Genomic DNA, 25,322 nt, shown 5'->3' with positions numbered 1-25,322 from the left:
CGGTTGGCAGAGAGGGGGCGTAGCCGGTGGTCCGGGTCCGTAGGTGACGCCATGCAATGGTGAGACCACAGAAAGTGGGAGCTATTTACACAGTAACATGTTCAGCTTTCTGGGAGAACACACACACACACGCGCACACACACGCACATGCGCACACACACGCACACGCACACGCGCACACACACACACATGCACACACACACACACGCACACATGCCCACACACACACACACACATGCACACACAACGCACACGCACACGCGCGCGCGCACACACATGCGCACGCACACACACACATGTGCGCGCACACACACGCACATGCGCACACACGCACACACACACACACACGCACACACGCACACACGCACAGTAAACCCCGGGAGTCCTGCCCTAGCCGCCAATACGTACCGCACAGCACGGAGTGCAAACTAGTCCGCACTTAAACACCTACAGTCAGTCACCTGAATGGGTCAAGACTGAATAAAAAAACGTAAAAATGGACTTAGAACAAAAAACCCTACACATTGGAAGAAAAAAAACAAACAAACCGGCCTATAAAACAGGCCAATCTACCTTGATATTCAAAGTAAACGCTCAGAGATTCACAAAATCATGAGACAGCAACCACGTGAACTAAGTCAAGTACCGAGGACCCTTGATGCAGAGAGCCCAGGCGGCGGTCAGATCCGTTTCCAGCAGCTTACCGGCCGGACGCCGACCCACTGGGGCATTCCGGAGACCCCACGGCCCAGAGACACCGACGGCCACCCACGTGTCTGACAGCCGCCCACGTGTCTGACGTCCGCCCACGTGTCTGACGTCAGCCCGCGTGTCTGACGGCCGCCCACGTGTCTGACGGCCGCCCACGTGTCTGACGTCCGCCCGCGTGTCTGACGGCCGCCCGCGTGTCTGACGGCCGCCCACGTGTCTGACGGCCGCCCGCGTGTCCGCCGGGCAAACCCGCGGGTGGGAGGCGCGCGCACGGTGTCTGGAGCCACGCCCCACTTGGATGGAGGTCAGCGGTCAGCGTAGGGTCGGTCCGTGCGCGCGGGCGGCCCCGGGACCGCGTCATGTCCACGGCGGTTCCGCGGTTCGGTGCCGGCGGTGCCACCGGAGCAGGGCGGCCGGCCTTGGACTACCTGACGTTGTTGCTCAGCTGTCCCAGGTATTCCCGCAGCTCCTTGGCGGCCTGGAAGCGGCCGTAGCGCTTCTGGGGGTTGGCGCACTCGTCCAGCAAGGCCTCCAGCCGGCCGTCCTTGGCGACGTGGCTCGGGGGGTCGTGCAGGAGCCCCCCCGACGTGCCGCGCCACGTGGCGTGTCTGGACAGCAGGTTCTGGCACACGGCGTAGTAGTTGTGGTCCACGGTGACTCGGGCGCAGAGGATCTCCTTGGAGAAGGACAGGCAGGCCTCCTTGTCGCAGTCGTCAAACTTGCTCTCGTACCACACGTCCCAGTTCTCGGGCTTGTCTGCCCACGGAGAGAAAGCAGGGAGAGAGGGAGAGAGGGAGGGAAAGGGGGAGAGGAGGAGAGGGAGAGAAAGGGAGGGAGAGAGAGAGGGAGAGGGAGGGAAAGAGGGAGAGAGGGAGAGGGGGAGAGAGAGAGGAAGGGAGAGAGGGAGAGGGAGAGGGAGGGAGAGGAGGAGAGGGAGAGAGAGGGAGGGAGAGAGGGAGAGGGAGAGGGGGTGAGAGGGAGAGGGGAGAGGGAGAGAGGGAGAGGGAGAGGGGGAGAGGGGGAGAGGGGGGAGAGGGGAGAGGGAGAGAGGGGGTTAGGGGAGAGGGAGAGGGAGAGGAAGGGAGAGAGAGAGAGAGGGAGAGAAAAGGAGAGGGAGAGAGAGGGAGAGAGGGAGAGGGAGGAAGAGAGGGAGAGGGAGGAAGAGGGGGAGAGAGGGAGAGAGGGAGGGAGAGAGGGAGAGGAAGGGAGAGGGAGAGAGAGGGAGAGGGAGGAAGAGAGGGAGAGGGAGGGAAAGAGGGAGAGGGGGAGAGAGAGAGGAAGGGAGAGAGGGAGAGGAGGAGAGGGGGAGAGAGAGGGAGGGAGAGAGAGAGAGGGAGAGAAGGAGAGGGGAGAGAGGGAGAGGGAGAGGGAGGGAGAGAGGGGGAGGGGGAGAGGGAGAGGGAGGGAGAGAGAGAGGGACAGGGAGAAGAGGGGGAGAGGGGGGGAGAAGAATAGAGCAAGAGAGAGAGGGAGGGGAGGGGGAGAGAGAGGGAGAGGGGGGGATGGGGGGAGAGGGGGAGAGGGGGGAGAGGGATAGAGGAAGAGAGAGAGGGAGAGAGGGGGGAGAGACAGAGGGAGAGAGAGGGAAAGAGAGAGAGGGAGAGACAGAGGGAGGGAGAGAGGGAGAGAGGGAGGGGGAGAAAGAGGGAGAGAGGGAGATAGAGGGAGGGGAAGAGACAGAGGGAGAGAGGGAGAGAGAGGGAGGGGGAGAGAGGGAGAGACAGAGAGGGAGAGGGGGAGAGAGAGGGAGGGAGAAGGAGGGGGGAGAGAGAGAGAGGGAGAGAGAAAGAGAAAGGGAGAGAGGGAGGGAGGGAGAGAGAGGGGGAGAAAGAGAGGGAGAGAGAGAGAGGTTAGGAGCTTTCTGACTGCTTCCCAAAATACAACCAGTCACCTGATGAACAATCATATTTGTTCTTAAAACTGCATTATCATTTCAGACATCTACGTATATGAATTTACATACAAAGATCATTTACGGACCAAGTGCCAGGTGGAAGGGTCAGACGAGGTCCCTTCTGCCGAAGGTTCCATCCACCGGGGGACCTCCCCTCCTGTGAAATGTCACACAGCAGCCTGGCCCGGGGACACAGGGAGCTCTGTCCGTCTGCCTGGGGCAGACATCTGACCTAGGCCTTATACCAGCCTAAAACGGGGAGGAAACACTGGCCTTCCAGGCCCAGGGGTCAGTCTGTGCGTCAGCACGTGGCCTTCGGGGATGGGGACGGCTGGTTCAGGTGACCGTTCCCTTCACTGCGGCCAGAGTGTGAGCCCAGCACCGGGCAGGGAGGGGCGCCGTTCCTTCTGGGGTCGTGCCCATGATCCGCTCTACAGAAAGGTCACTCCAGGCTGCAGGCTGGAGGGACTATGACATGAACTGGACAGCAACCAAAGGAGGTTCTGGAAAACAAAGCTGGACCATACAAACAGGTGTGTGTGTGTGTGGGGGGGGCCTCCGGTTCTCATCAGATGACCGACCACATAACTGCACTAACGTTTCATCTATGAATGACCAGCAAGTGGCTGCGAGCCTGCAGGTGGACCTGTAACCCATGCCCTCAGCAAACCCCACGCCCATGACTGACATCACAGGGGCAGCAGGCGGCCCAGCCGGCTCAGCCTACAAGGCTCCATGGGGCCCAGAGAGACATTCACTGTCCTGGAAAACACGCTGAAAGCTGGGGGGGGGGGGGACTGAGGGCAGGACCTTCTCTGTAAGGGGTGGGGGGGGACTGAGGGCAGGACCTTCTCTGTAAGGGGTGGGGGGGGACTGAGGGCAGGACCTTCGCTGTAAGGGGTGGGGGGGGACTGAGGGCAGGACCTTCCCTGTAAGGGGTGGGGGGGGACTGAGGGCAGGACCTTCCCTGTAAGGGGTGGGGTGGGGGGGGACTGAGGGCAGGACCTTCTCTGTAAGGGGGGGGGGACTGAGGGCAGGACCTTCTCTGTAAGGGGGGGGGACTGAGGGCAGGACCTTCTCTGTAAGGGGGGGGGACTGAGGGCAGGACCTTCTCTGTAAGGGGGGGGGACTGAGGGCAGGACCTTCTCTGTAAGGGGTGGGGGGGGGACTGAGGGCAGGACCTTCTCTGTAAGGGGGGGGGGACTGAGGGCAGGACCTTCTCTGTAAGGGGTGGGGGGGGACTGAGGGCAGGACCTTCTCTGTAAGGGGTGGGGGGACTGAGGGCAGGACCTTCTCTGTAAGGGGGGGGGACTGAGGGCAGGACCTTCTCTGTAAGGGGTGGGGGGGGACTGAGGGCAGGACCTTCTCTGTAAGGGGTGGGGGGGGACTGAGGGCAGGACCTTCTCTGTAAGGGGTGGGGGGGGACTGAGGGCAGGACCTTCTCTGTAAGGGGCCAGGGTGGGGGGGACTGAGGGCAGGACCTTCGCTGTAAGGGGCGGCGAGAGGCAGGTGAGTGGGAGAGACTCCCTCGTTCAGCCGGGAACCACCCGGACACCGAGGACACACGCGGGCAGGGTGTCCGATGGCCAGGACAATGGACGGTCAGGACAGCGCCCACCTTCCCCGGCTCAGGGCGAGGATGTCACACAGAAACCCGGGGAGGAAATGAAAGGGTCTGTCGTACACGTGGGGATGTGAGGAAGGGAGCAGGGTGTCTAACAGGAGGGAGGTCTGCGGGAGAAACCACCCTCTTCCCTGGGAGAGGCAGTGGTCAAGCGTCCTCAGCACTGACCCCTAAGAGCTAGGGCTGGTCGGACGGGCACGGGGCGGCACACGGGAGACCCAGAGGCGGACAGCTTCAGTTCTCTCCGGAAACGCAAAGGCCGCCGCGGCCAGAGGGACATCCACGGAGTCCCAGGACAGGGTCAGGCCGCCACGCAGGCCTCGCCTGGGAGGAGTCCGAGTTCCCCACGCAGAGAACAAGGGGCTGTCATTCAGAGCAGGACGCCAGGGAGTGACAAGGTCAGGTTTCTGTTTCCCTTTTTCAAAGCTCGCTACCGATCACCGACATCAAGAACCGGCCAGCGCGGGGCCACTAACGGGGGCGCAGGCTTCCGAGGCCTCGTGGTCCTGGTGGTGGTGCAGGGCTGACCGGAGGCCTGGGAGCAGGGACCGGCGGGGGTGGGGTGGGGGGAGCAGGGACCGGCGGGGGTGGGGGGGAGCAGGGACCGGCGGGGGTGGGGGGCGTGGGGGGGGGCTGGGGGGTGGGGGGTGGGGAGCAGGGACCGGCGGGGGTGGGGGGGGGCAGAGCAGAGACCGGCGGGGGTGGGGGGGTGGGGGGGAGCAGCACCTTGAAAAACAGGCCGGAAGTATGGGGAACAGGGAAGGGTCTCACACACCCTGTCTCAGGGGAGAGACGGATGCTGAGGAGGAGGGCGGGGCGCTGAAGGGGGGACAGAGGCAGCAGCTCCTCAGAGGAGGCTGGCTGGGGAGGAAGAAGAGGGAGGAAGATGTCCTGTGTCTACCTGCTTGGAGGGGAACTGAGGGAGACGTCCCACCCGGACCTCCACCTCCCCAGGGAAGGAGGAAAACAAGGGTCCTTTACAGAAGGCGCTGGGAGGAAAGAAGAGAGGGCGGGTACACAGAGACAGCACTCAGAGGGTCCTGCCTACCCAGAGCCCCCTGGGGAGCACCGCTGGGCTCCAGCGGCCCCAGAGCGGTGCCTTTGGCCGGGGGCTCTCCAGTCAGGGGTCCTTGACAGGAAACTGTGCGTTGGAAAGTCCACATCAAGAAAGTAACAAAAAGTTTTTGTTGTTCTGTGCAAACACGGGAATGAATAGAAACCATGAGTCGTGCACTCCGAGGGGATGCAGGGGGCACACCGCCGCGACCTTCCCGGGGTGGGGAGAGGTGAGTGGGGAGAGAGCACGTCCCAGCAGGACATCCGTCCAGGATGGTGGCAGTGGAGCGGGTCCGCAGGGCGGCCGGGACAGAGCCAGCGGTGCGGGGTCCGCAGGGCAGCCGGGGCAGAGCCAGAGAGTGGTCTGCGGAGTGTGGAGTCAGAACAAGGCACCAGGGAGAGCCGGCACCGCCCAGGATCGAGCGGAGACCAGGAGCGGAGATCGAGTGTCACCGAGGGGACTGCGGTCACGGGCACCGTCCCCAGGTGCCTGGTCCCTGGGAGGGAGGGGGGGAATTAAACTCAAGGACCTCCCCGGGAGCTACAGCCCTTCCGTTTCTTCACACGAAGTAGGTTAGAACTGAATTACTGGCTTGGTCCCCGCTGTAAAACTCCTCCAGCGTTTAATTTAAAACCACGTCAGACATGCTGCCCACCTACACTCAAAGAGCTGGCGAGGGCGTGGACGGCCAGGATTTGGGCGAGATGGACCCATGACAAGCCAATGCTGGGGACCTGCAGCACCAGGAACCACCGAATGGCTCACAGGGGAAAAGGTCACTGTGGGGACCACACAGAGCATCACGGACAAGCAAAGCGCCCCGAGAACTGCACCATCTCCCTGGCAACCTAAACCGGCAAGTAAAACTTCCTTCTGCACTGGACTGCTCACCACAGAGGACAGCAGACCGTGTGAAGGGGACGTGCACATGTACCTGAGCGTGCTGTGTCTGACTGCGTTCACACACACTTCGGGTGTGCTGTGTCTGGCTGTGAGCACACACACTTCGGGTGTGCTGTGTCTGTGAGCACACACTCTCCAGGTGTGCTGTGTCTGGCTGTGAGCACACACACTTCGGGTGTGCTGTGTCTGGCTGTGAGCACACACTCTCCAGGTGTACTGTGTCTGGCTGTATGCACACACTCTCCAGGTGTGCTGTGTCTGGCTGTGAGCACACACTCTCCAGGTGTGCTGTGTCTGGCTGTATGCACACACTCTCCAGGTGTGCTGTGTCTGTGAGCACACACACCTGTGGTGTGCTATGTCTGGCCCTGAGCACACCCCCCTGGGGTGTGCTGTGTCCGTGTGCACACTCTCCAGGTGTACCGTGTGTGCACACGTACTCAGGGTGTACAGTGTTAGAGGGAATCAAAGGATACTTACTCAACACGGAGAAACCGACTAAAAACACCTGTACAGCAAGTCGGCATTTGTTTATTGATGCCGGCCCCATGAAACAAAGACAGCTGCAAGATGACCCTCTCAGGAGGAAATTAAAGACTTGCCTCCTAGAAATGTAAAGCGGATTCCTGCACAGAAAGAACAAACACACACACACACACACACACATCTCGGGGTTCTCTACTCACTCTGTCTAATTAACCTTTTGTCAGCCACCAGCACGTTCTCGGCGTCCACGATGATGACCTTCCCGTCCCGGGGGCCCACGGCGAAGTTGTCAAAGCTGACGTCCAGCAGGTAGAGCGCAAACTCGAAGTCGTTGTTGGTCAGCTGCTCGGCGATCTCCATGAGCTGCCGGGCCAGGTCCACGCGCTTCTCCCACGGGGCGTGGAAGTAGCTCCACAGCTCCTGCCCCACGTAGTTCACGGCCACCATCCGGCCGCAGGCGCCCAGGTACTTGGCGAACGGCCAGCCCTCGTCGGACGGGAAGCTCTACAAAAGAATTATCTTAGCGTGACTAGAGATTCCGACCAGTCCGTCCTCGCTCCGGCCCCGGACCCTCCCGGGAGAGACCGCCACTAGGCACGAGCTTGGGTTTTCCCGCTGTGTCCAATCAATAGTTCAACGGAGGGACACTTAATTTCTTTTCCAACTCATACCAGACCAGGGATCTGAAAAATAAATTTTTAAGTGGGTCACGTTACGTTATAAAGCTGGTGAGACAGAGTACGTACTGCTTATCAAAATCACAGAACTGAACTGACCAACCAACAGAAGACACCTTTCTTAACGAATCTGAAAGAATGTATGTGTCCCCCTATCTGGCCTTTGATCTGTGTGAGTGCAGCCACCACCCTGTCCCTCTGAATGACAGCACTGCAGGCCTGCTGGCCAGCTCCTGTGGACCAGGCACCGGGCTCTGGGCAAGGCTGGTAATGAGAGTGAAGGAAAACACTTCAGAAGAGAAGAAAAGACACCAAATCAGTGTCAGTTACTAAAAAGTGTTGCGGGTCCTGGAGGTGGAATTCGGGGAAGGATTCTCGGAAGTGGCTTTTTTTTTTTTTTTTTTTTTTTTTTTTAGTGAGAGAAAGGAAGATAGTGAGACAGACTCCCACCTGTGCCCTGACTGGGATCCACCTGGCAACCCTCATCTGAGGCCGATGCTCTCTTCAACTGAGCTATATTGAGTGCCTGAGGCTGATGCTTGGATGAACTAAGCCACTGGCTGCAGGAGGGGAAGAGAAAGAGAAGGAGGAGGAGGAAGGGGAGAGAAACAGATGGTCACTTCTCCTGCGTGCCCTGCCCGGGGATCGAACCTGGGACATCCATAGGCAGGACTGATGCTCTATCCACTGAGCTAACCAGCCAGGCCCCGGAAATGTCTTTTAACCTACTCCTAAAGTCTGGTAAACAGCACTCTGACATCCAATCAATGCAGCCACCACTCCAAGTTACTCTTGGGTCACGTGCACGACACCCCATTTTCCGTTCACCGATGGCCCAACTTCAAAATGATTTCTTCTCCTATCTGACCAGGTTCTCTGATAGATGTTGTAAAGAGCAGGGGCAGGAGCAGGAGCAGGGGCGAGCTGTCCTCAGGTCAGACAGAACGACAGGCTTCATCACTGCCCCATGCTCCGATGCCCACCCACCCGCACAGGACTGCTGGGCGCAGGAGAACGGGAAGCAGTATTTCAAATGAAACTTCTTGGACGACCGTTATGACCAGAGGGGGTGGGTTGTTAAGAGCCACGCCTTCAGCTGAGTGCCTTTCCTTCAAGAGGAAATGAAGTATTCGGAGAACACGGCATTTCTACAACGACTGCAGGAGGAATAAGGCGAAACGCCACGGAACGGACACACAGCCCACGTCCACAGCTGAAAGGTCAGCACTCCACCTGTGGGACGAGAACTGGAGAGGAGGCTCTTCCTGCTGGACCCCTCAAAATATAAAAAGTCCAGTCATTCTAACTGACAAAACGCAACAGTCTTACATTAAAATTTTTATCACACTTTCAAATGAAAAAGAATTTTAAAACTCAACTTCAACAAAAATAATGATCTGTTTTTATTTAGGCTTCCTCACCCCTCCATCAATAAATAATAACGACTTGTCTGTGGATATAACGTCTTTAAATTTTAGTATCTTCAGTTGGCAATAAAACACTCATTACGCGAATTAAAATTTTAGATTATGCTAGTACGAATCTTTGAATACAGTAGGGGGAACTGATTCCATGTTAGCGAGTTCAGGGGAAACGGCGACCCATCTGCAGCAATTAGAAAAAAGCACATTCTTACTCTTATCCCCTTTTCCGCTGGGGCTCTGGGCAGAGTGGCCGACGGGCCTCACGTCCCCAGTGAGAAGTGCGCACACTACTTCCTGAGCCACGTGTTATTCTCGCCAACACCTCCTTCCCAGCTTAACATCACCCACACGACCTTGAAAATGTCGTTACAGACCACAACGTTTACCCGGAAAGATGTAACTGCTTCCCGGAATGATTCCCGGATTAAAAGCCACGGCAGAAAAAGTAGAATCCCTAACAATCAGTCAAGGCTGTGAGGAGAGAGCGCTCGTCAGCAGGCAGAGAGCAGAAGCCCAGCAGCCCTCCTCCGGCCAGCTGCGGCCCAGGACTCACACGCCACGTTGTACAAACAGACACAAACTATCTGTGTGGAGACAGAACGGTCTTTGACCACAGGAGAGGAGGGGAGCCTGCCAGCTCTGCCCGGGGGCCAGCGCCGCCCTTGCTGTTGGAGCCTTTACAGCTGGCAAGGAACAAGTCAGAGACTTCGCTCCCCGAGTCCCACACAGGAGAGGACAAAAATACAGGCACAGCCCTGGCCGGTTGGCTCAGCGGTAGAGCGTCGGCCTAGCATGCGGAGGACCCGGGTTCGATTCCCGGCCAGGGCACACAGGAGAAGCGCCCATTTGCTTCTCCACCCCTCCGCCGCGCTTTCCTCTCTGTCTCTCTCTTCCCCTCCCGCAGCCAAGGCTCCATTGGAGCAAAGATGGCCCGGGCGCTGGGGATGGCTCTGTGGCCTCTGCCTCAGGCGCTAGAGTGGCTCTGGTCGCAACATGGCGACGCCCAGGATGGGCAGATTATCGCCCCCTGGTGGGCAGAGCGTAGCCCCTGGTGGGTGTGCCGGGTGGATCCCGGTCGGGCGCATGCGGGAGTCTGTCTGACTGTCTCTCCCCGTTTCCAGCTTCAGAAAAATGAAAAAAAAAAAAAAAAAATAGTAGAAAAAAAAAAAAAAAAAAAAAAATACAGGCACACAGGTCACCTGGGGCAGCTCTAGGGCCACGCGGGGACGGCTGGCAACGTTCCCCGGAACCCTTGTTCAGCCTCCTTCTCCGGAGAGCCGCACAGAGTCCGCCACCTAAATCTTTCGGAGGAACTTTGAATAGATGAACTCGCGCCCCGTCGCGTCTATGGTAAAGAATTGTTCGTGGGATGGCCACAGTCGTCCGATCTCATTAACGAGAAGAGAGGTCGACTGAACACACACGGCACGTAGCGCAAGGAAGCCCCACGTTCACGGTGAGTGTTGTGAAAACAGCCCTGGCTTAGAAACAAAATGACCATCCTCACGCGGAGCTCAGGAGACCAGAGTTTAAGACGTCGGAACTCGGATCTGTTACGTTATGTCGAACAGTAAGAAACACACTTCCTGCTTCCTGGTCACCAAGCTCCCACAGTGTATGTTTTTTGCGGTTTTTTTAAATTAATTTTTTAGAGAGTGAGAGAGAGAGAGAGAGAGAGAGAAGGAGGGAGGAGCAGGAAGCATCAACTCCCATATGTGTCTTGACCAGGCAAGCCCAGGGTTTTGAACCGGCGACCTCAGCGTTTCCAGGTCAACGCTTTATCCACTGTGCCACCACAGGTCACAGTGTATGAACTACAGTAGCTCGGATAGGAAGTCTACTGCTGAGGTCTGCAATTTTTGAACTTGAAACCAAATCTTAGCATCAGCTCTTCACACTGCTAAGATTAGAACAACAGACACATAGTTGCAAGTAACCTGAAATAAAATGTGAGCGTTTTAACGAATTACTTACCATTGAAGAAATGCATACAGATACTTTCCAGTTCAGAAGGAGTCCTTCCATGTGGAGTGAATTAAATTAAAGTTGGATTAGAGGCACTCCAACGAACAGTTCAGGGTTTTCCATCAAGCTTGAATGTGTGTCATAGAGTATAATATGTAACGTTTATCAAACTAAATATTAGTTTAAGATTGTACAACTGCACAAAACAGTTATAACAGTACTGTATTTTTCAAGGAAAATGTCTCCTGAGTATCACTACCAATATAAATATTAAACGTAAATTTGTAAAAATATCAAGCCAAACATTGTTAACTGCTAAGATTTAAAGAAATGTTAATTGCCCTCACTGTTAATTTACAAATAAAGGAAGCATTTTAAAGAGGAAACATATGATAAATCACCCTGTCTAGATATATTTTTGTTGTTGTTTTTTTAAACAGAAAACCATAAGTTATTTCTTGGCTATCATAAAACCCAAATAATACTAATAACCATCTCATATGCGTTAACAGTAGCTTAAAAACAGGGTTTCAAAAACAAACGAAACTACTATAGTCACCTTTCGTTTTAAGAAAAAATAAGGCCCTGGCCAGTTGGCTCAATGGTAGAGCGTCGGCCTGGAGTGTGGAAGTCCCGGGTTTGATTCCTGGCCAGGGAGCACAGGAGAGGTGCCCATCTGCTTCTCCAACCTTCCCCTCTCAGTTCTCTCTCTCTTTCTCTCTCCCTCTCCCACAGCTATGGCTCAAAAGGTTCGAGCAAGTTGGCCCGGGCACTGAGAATGGCTCCAAAGCTTTGCCTCAGGCGCTAAAATAGCTTGGTTGCCAAGCAATGAAGCAGTGGCCGCCGATGGGAGAGCACAGCCTTGTAAGGGGACTTGCTGGGTGTATCCCAGTCGGTACACATGTGGGAGTCTGTCTGTCTGCCTCCCTGCCTCTCACTTAATTAAAAAAAAAAGAAAAAAAGGTGACATGAATGTCCATAATCAAGATTAAGAAAATCTAGATGATCTTCTATTCCTTATGGTATGTCGCATAAAACTCTACATTGAAAGGACAATATTGCGTGTAAGTAGAATAACGAACCTAAAACCCACAGGGTCCCACCTTCTCTTCATATCTCACTCGGTCTGTGTCCCCGTCAAAGCCAAAACAGCTTAGAGCGTTAGCGTCTTCCCCTGTAGAGCCGGAATAACATTCGTACCAACATATTCAGCACGGCAATACACGGACTACAGGAGAAAGGCATGAAAAGTTCTTTGCAGATTGAACACTACTTGATAAAAGAATAGCCTACCAGAACACTTCAATACTCCCTCATTAAATCTGTTGGGGAAAATAAAAAAAATAAAAAAAATCGAGATCGCCATCCAGAGGTATGCTTCCTTTGTGATCACCTACTACCTGAAAGGCATCGACCATCTACCGATAACGAACTCCTTTCCACACGGAGCCAAGAACCCCTTAATTAGAGAGGCATCTCCCCCCTGCCTCCCAGCGGTCTCTCATTTACAACGGGATACCGTAGATTAGCTACCGGACTTCTAAAACTCTCTGAGAAATAGAGAGGGCGTCCACAGGCACACACACACACAAAAAAAACACGAAACTTACAACCGGGTACAACACAGATACACATAAATACAACGTAGCAACTCTGCCTTCCACTGACCATGAGGCGGCACAAAGTAAATTCTAGCTGCGGAAACAACCGGTCACCTGGCTCTTGACCGAAAACCGAGCACAATACCATGTTGACGTGTGACCAGTCAAGACGGTGGCTGCCCACCTGAGCTGCGAAGGTAGTTCAGCCTTATCCATCACGGTGGAAGGGATTCACCTCAACTCACACCGGTAGTAAGAGGCCAAAAAAAAAAAAAAAAAAATCAGGCGAATCCAACCCCTCCGTCTGGGACCCTTCTGCGTCAGAAGTTTCCAGATTTTGGAAAGAAAACAGTGTGCTCATTTCATATGCATATTATGCAACAGTTCCAAGCTGTCTGGACAGCACCTCGCAAAAAAAAAAAAACAAAAAAAAAAAAAACACCACCACCATCGTATGCTGCAAATGTAATGTAAGCTTATTCATCCTAAGTGGGAGAGAGAACACACATTACCTCATGTGGTCCCCCATTTATTATTATTATTATTATTATTATTATTATTTTAAATCTGACAAAACCTATTTTCAACAGGTTCTCAGATTTGGAATTGCCAGCCAGGGACGGTGGGCTAACCCCCGTGTTCTCACTGACGCCCCCACGCCAGCTGGAGCAGAGAGAAGGCAGGGAGAGAGCGTGGAGGGAGGCACGGGGAAGTGGACGCCAGGTCCAGCCTCCCTCCACCACGGGAGGTGAAGGAAGCAGCAGCCCCTGGTCTCGGGGGGCACTGTCAGCCTGCGCTGGGGGGCCGGTTATTAAACACACACAAGTGACAAACAGGGAAAGTGTTACTAAGCCCAGAGGAGAAGCGTGCATCAAGGAAGCGCAGAGACCGATGTTGGACGGCGTACTAAAGGGTAACGTGCTCTCAGGAAGTGCGACCTGGGCTGAGGGTCACACGAGACAGACGGAGGATGGGGTGGGGGGCACAGTGGCCGCAGTGCCCTGAGCGAGGAGGAGACGGCTGAAGTATCAAGAGTCCGGAGGAGGAAGAAGGGCCAGACGCTAGAACAGAACACAGACCAAGTCCTCAGCGAGGTCCGCCCACCGTAAAACACCCACAGAGATGCCAAAGCCTGAATTCACCTTCAGAGCTGCCTGACCTACGAGAATGAACCAACATCCGCTCTCTACAGTGTCAGTTACCTGTTGATCAACAGACATCCTCCACCAGGTCACTGATGCTACGAATCAGAACACAGGCAGGAAAACACACAAGAGACAGGGGAGCCGTGACTAAAAAGTACACTTGAAGTGACCTTTGGGTTTTACGCACCTATTTATTTATTTACAATGAGTGGCTTGTAACCAACAGGAGGAAGAGACGTGTTACAAAACTTTTGTTTTGTTTTCTTTAGAAAAAAAAAAAAAAAAAAGGAAATTCCCAGTGCGGAAGAAATGGACTTCACCTGAAAACATACACTCTGAGATCCGGTGACTGGCCGTCCACAGAACCGCCCCATGGCTGCGTTCACGCGCACACGCAGATTTCATTACACTAAGCATTCGCCGAAGCACAGAACACACGCGCGTCCAGGTTCGGCTGAAGTTTCAAAACGACTCGTAAGAGCCTGAGTCTGAACCACATTTCATGGCAGGAATGCATGTTGTAACAGCTGCTCGTGGAGATTAGTCAACTGTCCTGGTGACAGACAAATGTGTTCACAGCTCTGGGAACCGTCTGGAGGGGAGGGAAGAGGGTACAATTACTGGGATAATTTAAGGGTTACCTAATTTTCGGTAACATTACTCTGAGACCTTAAGTTTTTCTTTTCTTTTTTTTTTTTTTTTTTTTTAACATATACTACACCAAATAGTGGCCACAATCCACCACAAATGATTTGCTGAATGCTACGTCCCACCCACCTAGATTCCAGCACCATGAAGCAATGCCTTGAAAATAGTAACAGTAACGTTCACGGCGAGGCATACCCAACAGCTGTAGCTAAAATTGGAAGCTAACGTCAAAACACATCGACGACAACAACAACAACAAAAATAACGAACTCGGTTGAGTAGAAAAAAAATCGTCAGTTGACACTGGCTTAAGAAAGTCACCCCGCCCCCCCCCCCCAAAAAAAACCCCAAAAACATCATGTGGCCATAAATTTTAAATCTGCATAAACTGGTCTCCACTGGTTCTCACCCACTCTCACAACGAGCCATTGTAATCCACATTTCTAAGTTGGAAATATACCTACAAACACCATACTGAAACACTTGACTCCCAATAAAACAAAAATTCAAAGAAAAAAAAGAAAGAAAAAAAAAAAAGAAACATAAACTTCATTCTGGCCTCATCACCTAAGAAGGCTACTTTCGTTTGGTGTGTCAATGTCTGATTTCTGCCAAGTAGCACAGGACAACCTTCCCTGGTTCCCTTAAAACACAGGCTGAAAGAACACTGACCTTCAGAAGAAGGGCAAACCAGCCGCCAAGCGCCTTCAATTCATGAACAGCCGGAGCAGAACTGCTGGCTGGCTGGGTCCCCTGTTCTCAGCTGCTCCTTCCCTGGGCCCCTCGCCGTAATCAGGGATTGTCAAGTCAGTAGGTGATCAGGCTAAACACCCGGGAGATATAGCCTTTAGCCTTTATTTTTCTCTGTTCCTCCCACCTTACACCCTTTAACAAGTCGTCAGCTATTTCTCCAAAAAAATACTGGCGTCACCATCCTAATCCACACCACCCAGCTTTCTCCCACAACTATATACTTAGTTCTCACCACTTATAAAAAAAAAAAACACAAAACGGCCCTGGCCGGTTGGCTCAGTGGTAGAGTGTCGGCCTGGCATGCAGAAGTCCGGGGTTCGATTCCCGGCCAGGGCACACAGGAGAAGCGCCCATCTGCTTCTCCACCCCTCCCCCTCTCCTTCCTCTCTGTCTCTCTCTTCCCCTCCCACAGCCGAGGCTCCATTGGAGCAAAGTTGGCCCGGGAGCTGGGGATGGCTCCTTGGCCTCTGCCCCAGGCGCTAGAGTGGCTCTGGTCGCGGTAGAGCGATGTGCCGGAGGGGCAGAGCATCGCCCCCTGGTGGGCAGAGCGTCGCCTCTGGTGGGCGTGCCAGGTGGATCCCGGTCGGGCGCATGCGGGAGTCTGTCTGACTGTCTCTCCCCATTTCCGGCTTCAGAAAAATACAGGAAAAAACAAAAAAACAAAAACACAAAACAATAAACATTCTCCACAAACCAGGCCCCGTTAGAAACACTTCTGTTGTTCCCCGTGGCTTTGAAAATAAAACCTTGAACTCGTGACGCGTGGCTGGAAGTCAGGCTCCGTAGGATATATGGTCCTTGTCCACCTCCTCAGCGACCCTGGAGCTTGCCACGCCTCCCTGGTCCCAGGCGCGGTCCGGCTCGGGGGCCTCTTCATCCCCCGTGAGTCCTGCCTGAAAGCCCTCTGCCCTCGGAAGCTGGCCCCCTGGGCCCCCGGCTCTTCCCTGCCTCTCACACCTCGTGCCAGCCTGCCGGCCCTCCGATGTAAAGCGTTCTCTCCCCAAACCAGTTCCCCACTGCAGGCACCTGCTTTGTTCCTTCTGCAGCACGGACTTCTGCAATGAGCTGGTGTCTGCACCTTGTTTGCTGTCCACACCTCACGCCCCAGAGAGCAAAGGCCGCACAAACTGTCCCTTGTTCCGCCTGTCAGCGTGGGCTGTGTCCCGAGGGCCTGCGGGAGGGCGAGCCCTGGCACTGCAGCCCAAGGCCGCGCCAACCTGTCACACCCCTGCATGTGACAGTCCTCGCTCCAAGGGAGCCCTGGGAAGGAAAACCACAAAGACCCCAGGAGGCACGCCCGCCTCGCACGGCACACCTTTCTAAGAGCCTGTCCCCGAGTCTAAGAACTCCCCACCAATAACCGAGGCTTCCCCTCTATTTTTAAAATGATTCATCAGTGTACGAAGTAGAATGACGAAGCTGCAACAATGATCACAGACAAAAACTAAAATTATGTGTTCTGTACTGCGGAATCCTTACCTAAACCCTGTTTCCTACAATACTCTAGTCATTGTACTTTATATGGGACAGGTCCCTACCCCCCCCCCTTAATTACTATTCCAAAGAATATGAGAGCCTGAAGCAGCAGCCACACAGATAATCAGGACGTGTGTCTATGTCGAGGGAGAGTGAGACTGGCCCATTTGTGATCGGAAGAGTAAAATGTACGTGTTTCTAAGACGGACGTCAGCATAACACCCTAAAGAACTCGTCAACGTCTCTAGCTGTCTAGAAAATGGAGTAAGGTCCATGGAGACTTGACTCGGGGTGGGGAACACACAGCACGGTGTACAGATGACGTGTTGTAGAAGTGGGCACCTGAAACCTGTGTAATTTTAATAAAAATAAAGTCAATTAAAAGGAAAAAAAAACAATGGAGTAAGATCTCTTACAAAATATTTACATATATATGCGTGTAAGTATGTATATGTATACACATATGTATATGTATACACACATGTATATGTATGTATGCACACATGTATACGTATATGTATACACGCATGCATACATGTGTGTATGTATACACATGTATATGTATACACGTGCATATATATGTATATGTGTATGTACACACATGTATATGTATATGTATACACACATGTATATGTATACGTGTATGTACACGCGTATATGTATATGTACATGTATACGTATATGTATACACACATATATATGTACATGTACATGTATAGCGTATGTGTGCGCACGCGTGTGCCCTGACCAGAGATTGAACCTATAACCTTGGTGTACTGGGACAACACGCCAACCAACCGAGCTCCCCGGCTAAGAGAGTAACAGTATTTTGTAAAAAAAAAAAAAAAAAACTTTACAAGGGACGATATTCTGTGTATCTAAATAATCCTATCTCCTTTAATGTTGAAAACAATTCTCTTGGATACATGTTAACATTCCCATCTGACTGGTTAAAACACTGACTTGCTCACTGCCATCCAGTAACCTTAGGCGGGCATGGAATGCCACCCCCCTCCACAGTCTCCGTCACAGCTCCGGCCCCCCCCGCCCCCCATCTATGGGCAGAACCCCCACTTCTCTCCTCCAGAACGCAACTCCTCTGAGAGCTCTTCCCTGGTCTTCACTCCCATGAAGATACATCCAGCTCTCCTGCCCGAAATAACTTATCTGATAAGGAGTCCTGTACTCATTTTTTCCACAGGACTTCGCATGCTGTACTGCCCTGATTCTAGTTGTTCACATCCTCAGCTGCCTAGACAGAGCCTTCCAGAACCTTCCAGAGCCTTCCGATCCAAAGGCCTGAGACCAGACTGTCCACCAAATGAACAAATAAATTCAGTTCTTCGCTCTCTAACTCCAGGACTGTGAGCCCAAAGCGCTTCCAGCTATTTCACAGGTTAAAAAAAAAAGAAAAGAAAAGATGAACAAATTGGATAAACTACAGATTGATCACCTAATTCAAAGCCTTTCAGGGCCTATGAGGAGGACGCACAATGGCCCTCCATCGTCGTACACTAGCAATTCAGTCTAAGACATTTGATGACCGCGCGTCCAACAAAAGGTCACCGTACGTGTCAGTAGCAACGCGGGGCTTATATTTTAAGGCCCTATGAGTTTAACAGACGCATCACGAGTGAAAAGGTAAGAAAGAAAGAAAATGAAAAAAGCCAGCCTTCTGGGACAAGTCAGCAGCAATGCTAGCAACTCAGGAAATCAGCCAGAGACCATGAGCCAGAGAGAGAGAGAGAATAAGAAAAAACCAGTTTGAAGATTCCCCCGAGAAACTGACCCCCATGCCCAGAAAGCAGACCCTCCCCCCCCCCAAAAAAAATTAAGCTTTCTAGTCCCCAGCAGCAGGCTGGAGGAACACGTGCTGACCCAGGCAGGGGAAGCCTGGGGAAGACAGAGAGTTGAGAGATTAGAGGCCGGCACAGAAAGAACCCCCAGGGCTCCCAACGGTCAGAAGACAGGGATTAACCCAGAAAGCAGGTCAGCGCAGACAAACGACTTCCCTCCACCGACCCAACAGGGACGCCTCCCTAGGGGGGTGCTCTCTCTCTTTCTGCGGTCTTTCCAAAACACGAGTCTTCCTCCTGTGTGTGGACCTGAGGTACACAGAATTATTTTATTACTTTTGTTCGCTTTTTCATGAAGGACATTCAACTGTCAAAAGCATCAAGGAAGCCTCCAATGGGTGAAGGGGGTTTAGGGGGTGGGAAGCCCTCCAGACTTAAGCTTATGAGTTTATTATATAAAGTGCTCTACGCAGAACTCCCTCGGTCCAACTGTCTCCCCGGACACCTAAGCCTGGGGACGCAGTTGCCACAGCAACGAGGGGCGGGGAAGCACATGGCTCCCGGAGCTGCTGTGGGAAAAGCAACTTCTGACACCAAGCGGAGACCGTCCATTCTAAACGTCACAGACCCACACAGCACTGGCTACCTTGGCCGCCATTTTTTTTTTTTTTCCTGGAGAGGCAGTCTTGTTTTAATCTGATGTCACATGTGTAAACACTTGGGGGTAGGAAAACAAACATGAAAGAGCATTATCTATCCATTCTGGCCTCCAACCTGTCCCCCTAACAAGGACTCAACCCCCTCTGGAGAAGAGTTTAAACCCACAAATGAAAGTCAAGTTCGGAAGAGAAGTAGGAAAAAAACTTTCTCAAGTCAAGAAGAGTTAGGAAAGTCACAGGATGTTGGGGGTTGACCAGGGAAGGAATCTAAACCAAGTCTCGTTTGACAAGAGAAGTAAAACGAACCCCACAAAAAGAGTTTAACAACCTGTCGCTAGCTAAATGGTCATAATACGTTGTTATCTTCAAAAAAAGTACAGCTTACGCAGTCCAGCCTAAAAATACGTTCTGCTCCCCTGGAAATGCATTTTATAAGGGCAAAACCAACAACAATCACTCAAAGTCTTCTGTAAAAATTCATCCTATAATGCAGGAATGCACTAAGTCAACCTAAGATAAGGGTGATAGCAGCAGTTGTCCCTGTTGAAGGTGACCCATATCCAAATGAACTTCAGAACAGCAGATCAAATGCACTGAGGTTCCTTACACCTACTGAATGTCTAGCAGCCACGGAGTGCTTCCAATCAATCCACCAGGCACTAACTACGTAAGGTGTTCTGAGCGTAAAATGAAGGGTTAAAATGCACCGCTTAAAATCATGACAGGTACGTACTGTAAAAATGAAATCCGTCCCGTGAAAACCATGCTTCAGAAAACTTCAGGCCAATCAAGTTCTACAAAACACAGCAGTCATATAAATTCTCCCCTCCACCTCCCTCCGCAGCCAAGAGCTTGCGTTATTTCTATCAACAAAACCATCTTCCGTATCTCCAGCTGATACGGTCGGAGGCACAGTCTGGACGTCGGGAAACCCAGACACCGTGTTTCTCTCACCCACACAACGTCCACACGTCCAAGGACATTAAGAACAAACACGGGCAGAATATTTACAAGCTCAGGAACAGAAAACACACCAGCATCTTACCAAATACCTCCAGCACCTCCACCCTGGAGTATGTGAAGAATGCCATTACACAATCTGCAAGTCAACAAAGTCCTTCTTGGTGATAACTTCTTGGTGAAGTAAAAACAGGATGAAAAGGAGGCATCAGAGGAGGAGGGAAAGGTTCTAGCATTACCTTGTTGCTTGATGTTTAGAAAGCCTTTTCAGAAAATAGTTCTCTGGATAAGCTGCTCTAAACTAAGGGGAGCTTACCCAACCACGGAGAGATAGTTGAGCTTCTCTGCCGTGCCAAGTGGGAAGTCTACATTACAAATAGATGTAGCCCACACAGATAAAGTACCTTTGTGCTAGACATTACCTACCGTTTAGTATATGTATCCTTTCTAGGATGAAGAGAAACTCTGAGGTGAGTTTAATGAGTTAAATTCAGATACTAATCTTTTTCAATTCTTTCATTAGTACCTTATGAAAGGAGATTTTTTTAAATGTTTACTTTGGAAACATGTTTGTTACATCGGAACTTTTGTGAAGAATTGTCAACGTCTGACCTGCGGTGGCGCAGTGGACGAGGGCCTCAACCTGGAATGCTGAGGTTGCCGGTTCGAGGCCGGCTCGAGGCCACGGGGCTTGCCACCAGGTCAGGCCACTTACGAGAAGCAACTACTGCGAGTGGATGCTTCCTGCTTCTCCCAACCCCCCCCCCCTCCTCTCTAAAATCAAAAAATAAAATATTTTTTAAAAAATTGTTTGATGATGTCAGTTCAAAAGACACTTTCTCCAAAGTAACTAAATTTTAAACAATGTAAGATAGGCACAAAGTCTACTTTATCACCAAATGTCCAAAAAATTCAAGAAGTAGCTCCCTCTCCTGGGAAGAAAAAAAAAGAGTGATTCCTCTTTAAACTGTAAAACACACATGCACCCTTACAACATTTTAAAAAATATATGCACCACATATATATATATATATATATATATATATATGTATAGTAATATATACAAGGGGCCAAATTTCAGTGGGTTTTTCTGCTATCATCAAGTAATATTCCAAAACTGACCTAAACAGCTATTAACAGTTTCAGAGAAACCAGTGTACGTACTAAAATCATATGCAGTTGTCTAGGTAAGAAAAGGTATGGAGCATGATGATTTGACTTGGTGTGTAACAATCTTTGCAGCCAGCTGATGACAGAGCTGTGAGATTCCTTTCCATCTGAGTGGTCTTATACCATCATCAAAGCCGTGTCCACACTTCTTAAAGCGCAATAGTTTGTACCAAAGATGAGGTGGTTCTATAAAGAAAGTAGCAGCTGTATGAAGATCACTTCTTTAAAAATAAGTCTTCTTCTTCTATTTGCCTGCTCATCAAGCAAAACAAAATAAACACACCAATATGACTGGTACACAAGACCGTGAATTTGTATTTCATATAGCATGTATACCACTGGGTTGCCGATATTAAAAATGCAATTTAAAAAATGCCAGCTAACAATGTTATTACATTATGTATATTTCCTCACATACTGAAAACTCGTCCTACCTATAGCACCCATCTCTCCACCCACGAGGAGCAATTGTCACTAAATTTAAATCACAAGACTATAACTGATTTTTTTATATAAAGAAGTTGTTTATCATTAAAGATGACAATTAAGTAAGAGGAAGTTTGAGGGCAGAGGTCTTCACAAAACAAGATACAAGCACACTTGACTACCTCCACTATGAAGTACACTGAATATGACATCAAGACTTCAAACTTCCAAAAATTGAAAACCTTCCCAAATAGAGGTTTACCTTCTTGCCAATCAAATGCCAAAGTTTCTCTTATTCAAATGCCCTATGTTTATAAAGAACTGCACACATAACATACCTTCTTAAAATGTTAGTTTTAATATTTATTGTTTCTAATTTGTCAATTACTCACCAGTAGGGGGAAAAAAATCTTTCAAAAGACAGCCACTGTGATAAGTGCAGAAAATGTGTATGACGACCACTATGGCTCCTGATTAAAATTTTGGGTCCCAGAAAATTTGAGAGACTAATCTAACGCAGCGAACTACAAGGCTCAAGTTTTCTCCAGGGACCACCTTGCTCATATAACCATCCATTTCTCAAAGACAAAAAGGCAGTTTAAATGAAAAGAAAAAAAAAAAAAGTGTCAAATCAAATGTACATATCATAACGATAGCCTTAAACTTTAGCGGCTGACTAGTTTTAAAACTATCAAACACATTTCTTCGATGGAAGCTGAACCAGTTCTGTCAAACAGAGCAGTATACACGACTCATATTTTAAATTCCACCGGTTACAGACTATATCCAATCACACCTTAAAATTCACCAAGACCCACACTCAAGTTTGGTTTAAGGCAAAATATTTATTCTGTGTTAAAATTATAATCCCATGAAACGGGTGACTCTTAGCTAAACTGGGCAGCAGAATTTGAGGAAAGAAAGCCAACATAAATGAATGTAACACACTCTTAATTTATGCAACCCTGTACAACCAGCACCCCCCCCTCCCAATCAGTGACATTGCAGAAAGGCTGCAAATTGTATCAAAACTTATTTGTGATGCATTTTAAGTCACTCTTTCCCTCTTGTATTTAAAATACCACAGCAAGACTGGTAGGGAAAAAAAAAAAGAGCAAGGAACTTTCCCTGCAGTTAACAGAAGGGACGCCACCCCCACCCCCACCCCCCAGTTGTAACCACTACCCAAAGACGCCAGGCAAAAACCCTACAGCCCAGCCCTGTGGGAATGTCTATAAACTCACTACTCCAAAGGCAAACAGTTCTTTTTATGTCTTGGGGGTTTTTTGTTTTATGTTTTTTTTAGGCTGCTTCGTTGTTTGCTGTCACCAGGAAAAAGTACTCAACCTACTCCCCTAAAAGGCACGTTTGTTTCCAAAAGAAAGTCAAGAGAGCCAATAAAACTCCACTAGAGAGGCGAGAGGGCCTCCCTCCCAGTTTCTCGCCCTCCCTGGCCTAACATTTCACCTCCTTCCCGCAGCCAGCCAGCCACACAGACCCCAGATGACCACAGCAGGTCACAGAAGCCGGATGAAAATGTCTGTCCCGGCCTTAACCTTGGCCCCAGCCCCCAGTCCTAAGAAGCCTCAACTTTTTCCGTTTCTGAATCCCACCCAAGCCAAGGGCCACGATGAACCGCCCCCTGCCCAACCCCTCACCCCTTTCCTACTCTCATCTTCCCCAGCTTGTCCCCAAATTAGCTCCTCCGAGGACTTTGCCAGGTCGAGGAGCTAAGGACTAAAACAAAGACAGACTCCAGGGCCCGAAGAAGTCAGGACGAGAGCCACGCAGGGGGCTACAGGGGCGAGCAAACGCGGTGGAGACGCAGTTGGCAATCGGGGCTAAGGAGAGGTGCCAGGACTCGTGGACACGCTGCACCGTGGAAGTGTCACGCCGGCAGATTAAAGCAGCAAGCCCAGGAAGGAGGAGAACCGAAGGGAACAATCGCAGGAGAGAGAGACATTTTGGGAGCAGACAAGACGCGCTCCCTCTGGCGTTGAAAGGATCCGTGGTCTCTCAAATCCGAGATGCGCCGCGTCTAGGTGCCAAGAGCGGGCGCTGACCCCCCCCCCCCCTCCGCCGGGTCGCCCTCCGCAATCCGGCACAGCGCCCGGGGGGGGGGGGGGATCCGGCGCCGCCGCTCCCCCTGCCCGCAGCCTGGCCCGGGCAAGCCGGCCGCGTCCACGCCGGGTACCACGGGCCAGCGGGGCCGTCCCTCCCTCCCCTGCTCTGCCCTCCTGTCCCCTCCCCGGGCCGCCCCGCCCGGGCTCCGTGCCTACCTGTAGCACCAGCGGCTCGGGGTTGAAGGCCAGCGTCAGCAGCAGCTGCATGCGCTCCGAGTCCTTGAGGTTGCGGAGCAGAAAGCTGCCCGAGTCCTTGGTCTCGGCGTAGCGGCGCACCAGGCGGTCGAGCAGGCGCTGCGAGGGGCAGTGCACCAGGTCGGACCAGCCCTCCACAGCCTCGGGCGTGAGCAGCCGCACGTCGCCGTTGAGGCGCGCGAACTCGGTGCGCGGCATGGCCTGGAGCAGGTCGCAGCGCGGCCGGCCGGTGGCCCGCTTGCAGATGCTCTGGTCCAGCTGCGCCAGCTCGCGCTGCGAGCCCAGGCGCTTGAGCACCACGCGGCGCCGGCCGCCCTCGCGGGGCTCCCCGTACTGCGCGAAGTACACGTTCTTGACGTTGAGGAAGTCCAGCAGGCGCAGGCGGCCCCACGCCTCGAACACCACCTGCCCGTTGAGGAAGCGGCGGCACCAGCTCGTGCCGAAACACGCCGGACACTTATTGAGCTGCAGGAAGCGCCGGTCGGCCAGCTCGTTGCGCTGCCAGGACGCGAGCAGCGACGGCGAGTGCAGTACCATCAGCACCAGCAGGCTGCCCAGCGCCGCCAGCTTCAGCGAGCGGGACAGGCGGCCCAGCTTCGGGGGCATCAGGCGCCACATCCCGCCCGCCACTGCCGCCGCCGCCGCCCGTCCGCACCCGGAGGGCGAGGGCACCCGCGGGGCGCCCCCGCCGCCGCCGCCGCGCCGGAACCCGGAGGGCGACCCGCAGAGGCCCCGGACGGGAGGAGGCGCGAGGGTGCGGGCCGGGCCGGGGAGCGCAGTGGGTGTGCACGCGGGACCCGCAGCGGGCAGGAGACGAGCCGGGCAGGCGGCGACTTCTCGCAGTCACTAGTCTGCACAACTCTCGGGCTCCCTCCTCCAAGCGCTCCTCCTCCCAGCTCCCCGCCCTCTGCCTCCCGCGGCGCCTCCTCCCAGCCAGCCAAGTTATAGAGGCGCGGGCGGGGAAGGGCGCGCGGGGACCCCAGGCCGCGCGCTCTAGCGCGCGCGCACGCCTTCTGCACGCTCGGTGCGCGGGGGCTGCGGCGGTGGCGGCCGGGGGGGAGCGGGAAGGAGGGACTCACGGGCGGGGACGAGGAGCTGCGGCGTCTCACACCGAAAAGTGGCCACAGTGCAGGAGGCGGGGTGGAGCGGGCGCCCGCGCGCCCCTGACGCCGCACGGCCCGGCCCGGCCCGGCTCGTCCGCGCTGGCTCTCCGGAGGGGCCGGACGGGGGCGGGACCGGGGGACGAGCGCGTCGCGCGCCGCCCTGAAAGCGTAAGCGCGGGCTCGCGGGGCGTCCCCGCGGGGCGGAGCTCGGGCGCGGGGGGCGGAGGAGGAGCGCGGCGCGCTGGCGTGGTGACTTTAGTGCTGGCTCCTCTCCCGTGGCTGCTGAAGACCCCGGGGCCGACTCGTCCCGTGGTGCAGCCGGGGGACGGAGGGAGGCCTGAGCTGCAGGACCTCCACGGCGCGCGTGGGGCGAAGGTGGGTGGGGCGTCGGGCCCCGCCCCCGCGCCTTGTACGGGAGGGGGGCGCGCGCGGGGCGGGGCGGGGCGGGGCGTGCCGGGAGGGCTCGAGCGTTCCCGAAGTCCCTGGGCGGGGTCTGGCCTCCCGAGAACAGGGGGCGAATCCCGGA

The 25,322-nt window shown here is 53.2% G+C and overlaps 1 protein-coding gene across 9 annotated transcripts; it reads right to left on the bottom strand.

Moving 5' to 3' along the window:
* Nucleotides 1-311: 311 nt before the first annotated feature.
* Nucleotides 312-24,922, bottom strand: DIPK2A (divergent protein kinase domain 2A). 9 transcript variants are annotated; one of them, XM_066347237.1, is made up of 5 exons: nt 15,635-15,971; nt 14,808-14,958; nt 13,808-14,079; nt 6,876-7,179; nt 312-1,467 (listed from the first exon to the last, which is right to left on the bottom strand). In XM_066347237.1, the coding sequence occupies exons 3-5, from the start codon at nt 13,859-13,861 to the stop codon at nt 1,136-1,138; spliced, it is 690 nt and encodes a 229-aa protein (XP_066203334.1). In that variant the 5' UTR covers nt 13,862-14,079; nt 14,808-14,958; nt 15,635-15,971; the 3' UTR covers nt 312-1,135. The 9 variants fall into 9 exon arrangements, with proteins under 9 accessions (XP_066203334.1, XP_066203336.1, XP_066203337.1 ...); XM_066347239.1 differs by having other exon boundaries at nt 13,820-14,079; XM_066347240.1 differs by lacking the exon at nt 13,808-14,079.
* Between the last annotated feature and the right edge of the window lie 400 nt (nt 24,923-25,322).

This window comes from Saccopteryx leptura, chromosome 8, assembly GCF_036850995.1.
Source record: "Saccopteryx leptura isolate mSacLep1 chromosome 8, mSacLep1_pri_phased_curated, whole genome shotgun sequence".
NCBI classification, from domain to species: domain Eukaryota; kingdom Metazoa; phylum Chordata; class Mammalia; order Chiroptera; family Emballonuridae; genus Saccopteryx; species Saccopteryx leptura.
This window is presented reverse-complemented; position numbering and strand designations above follow the sequence as displayed.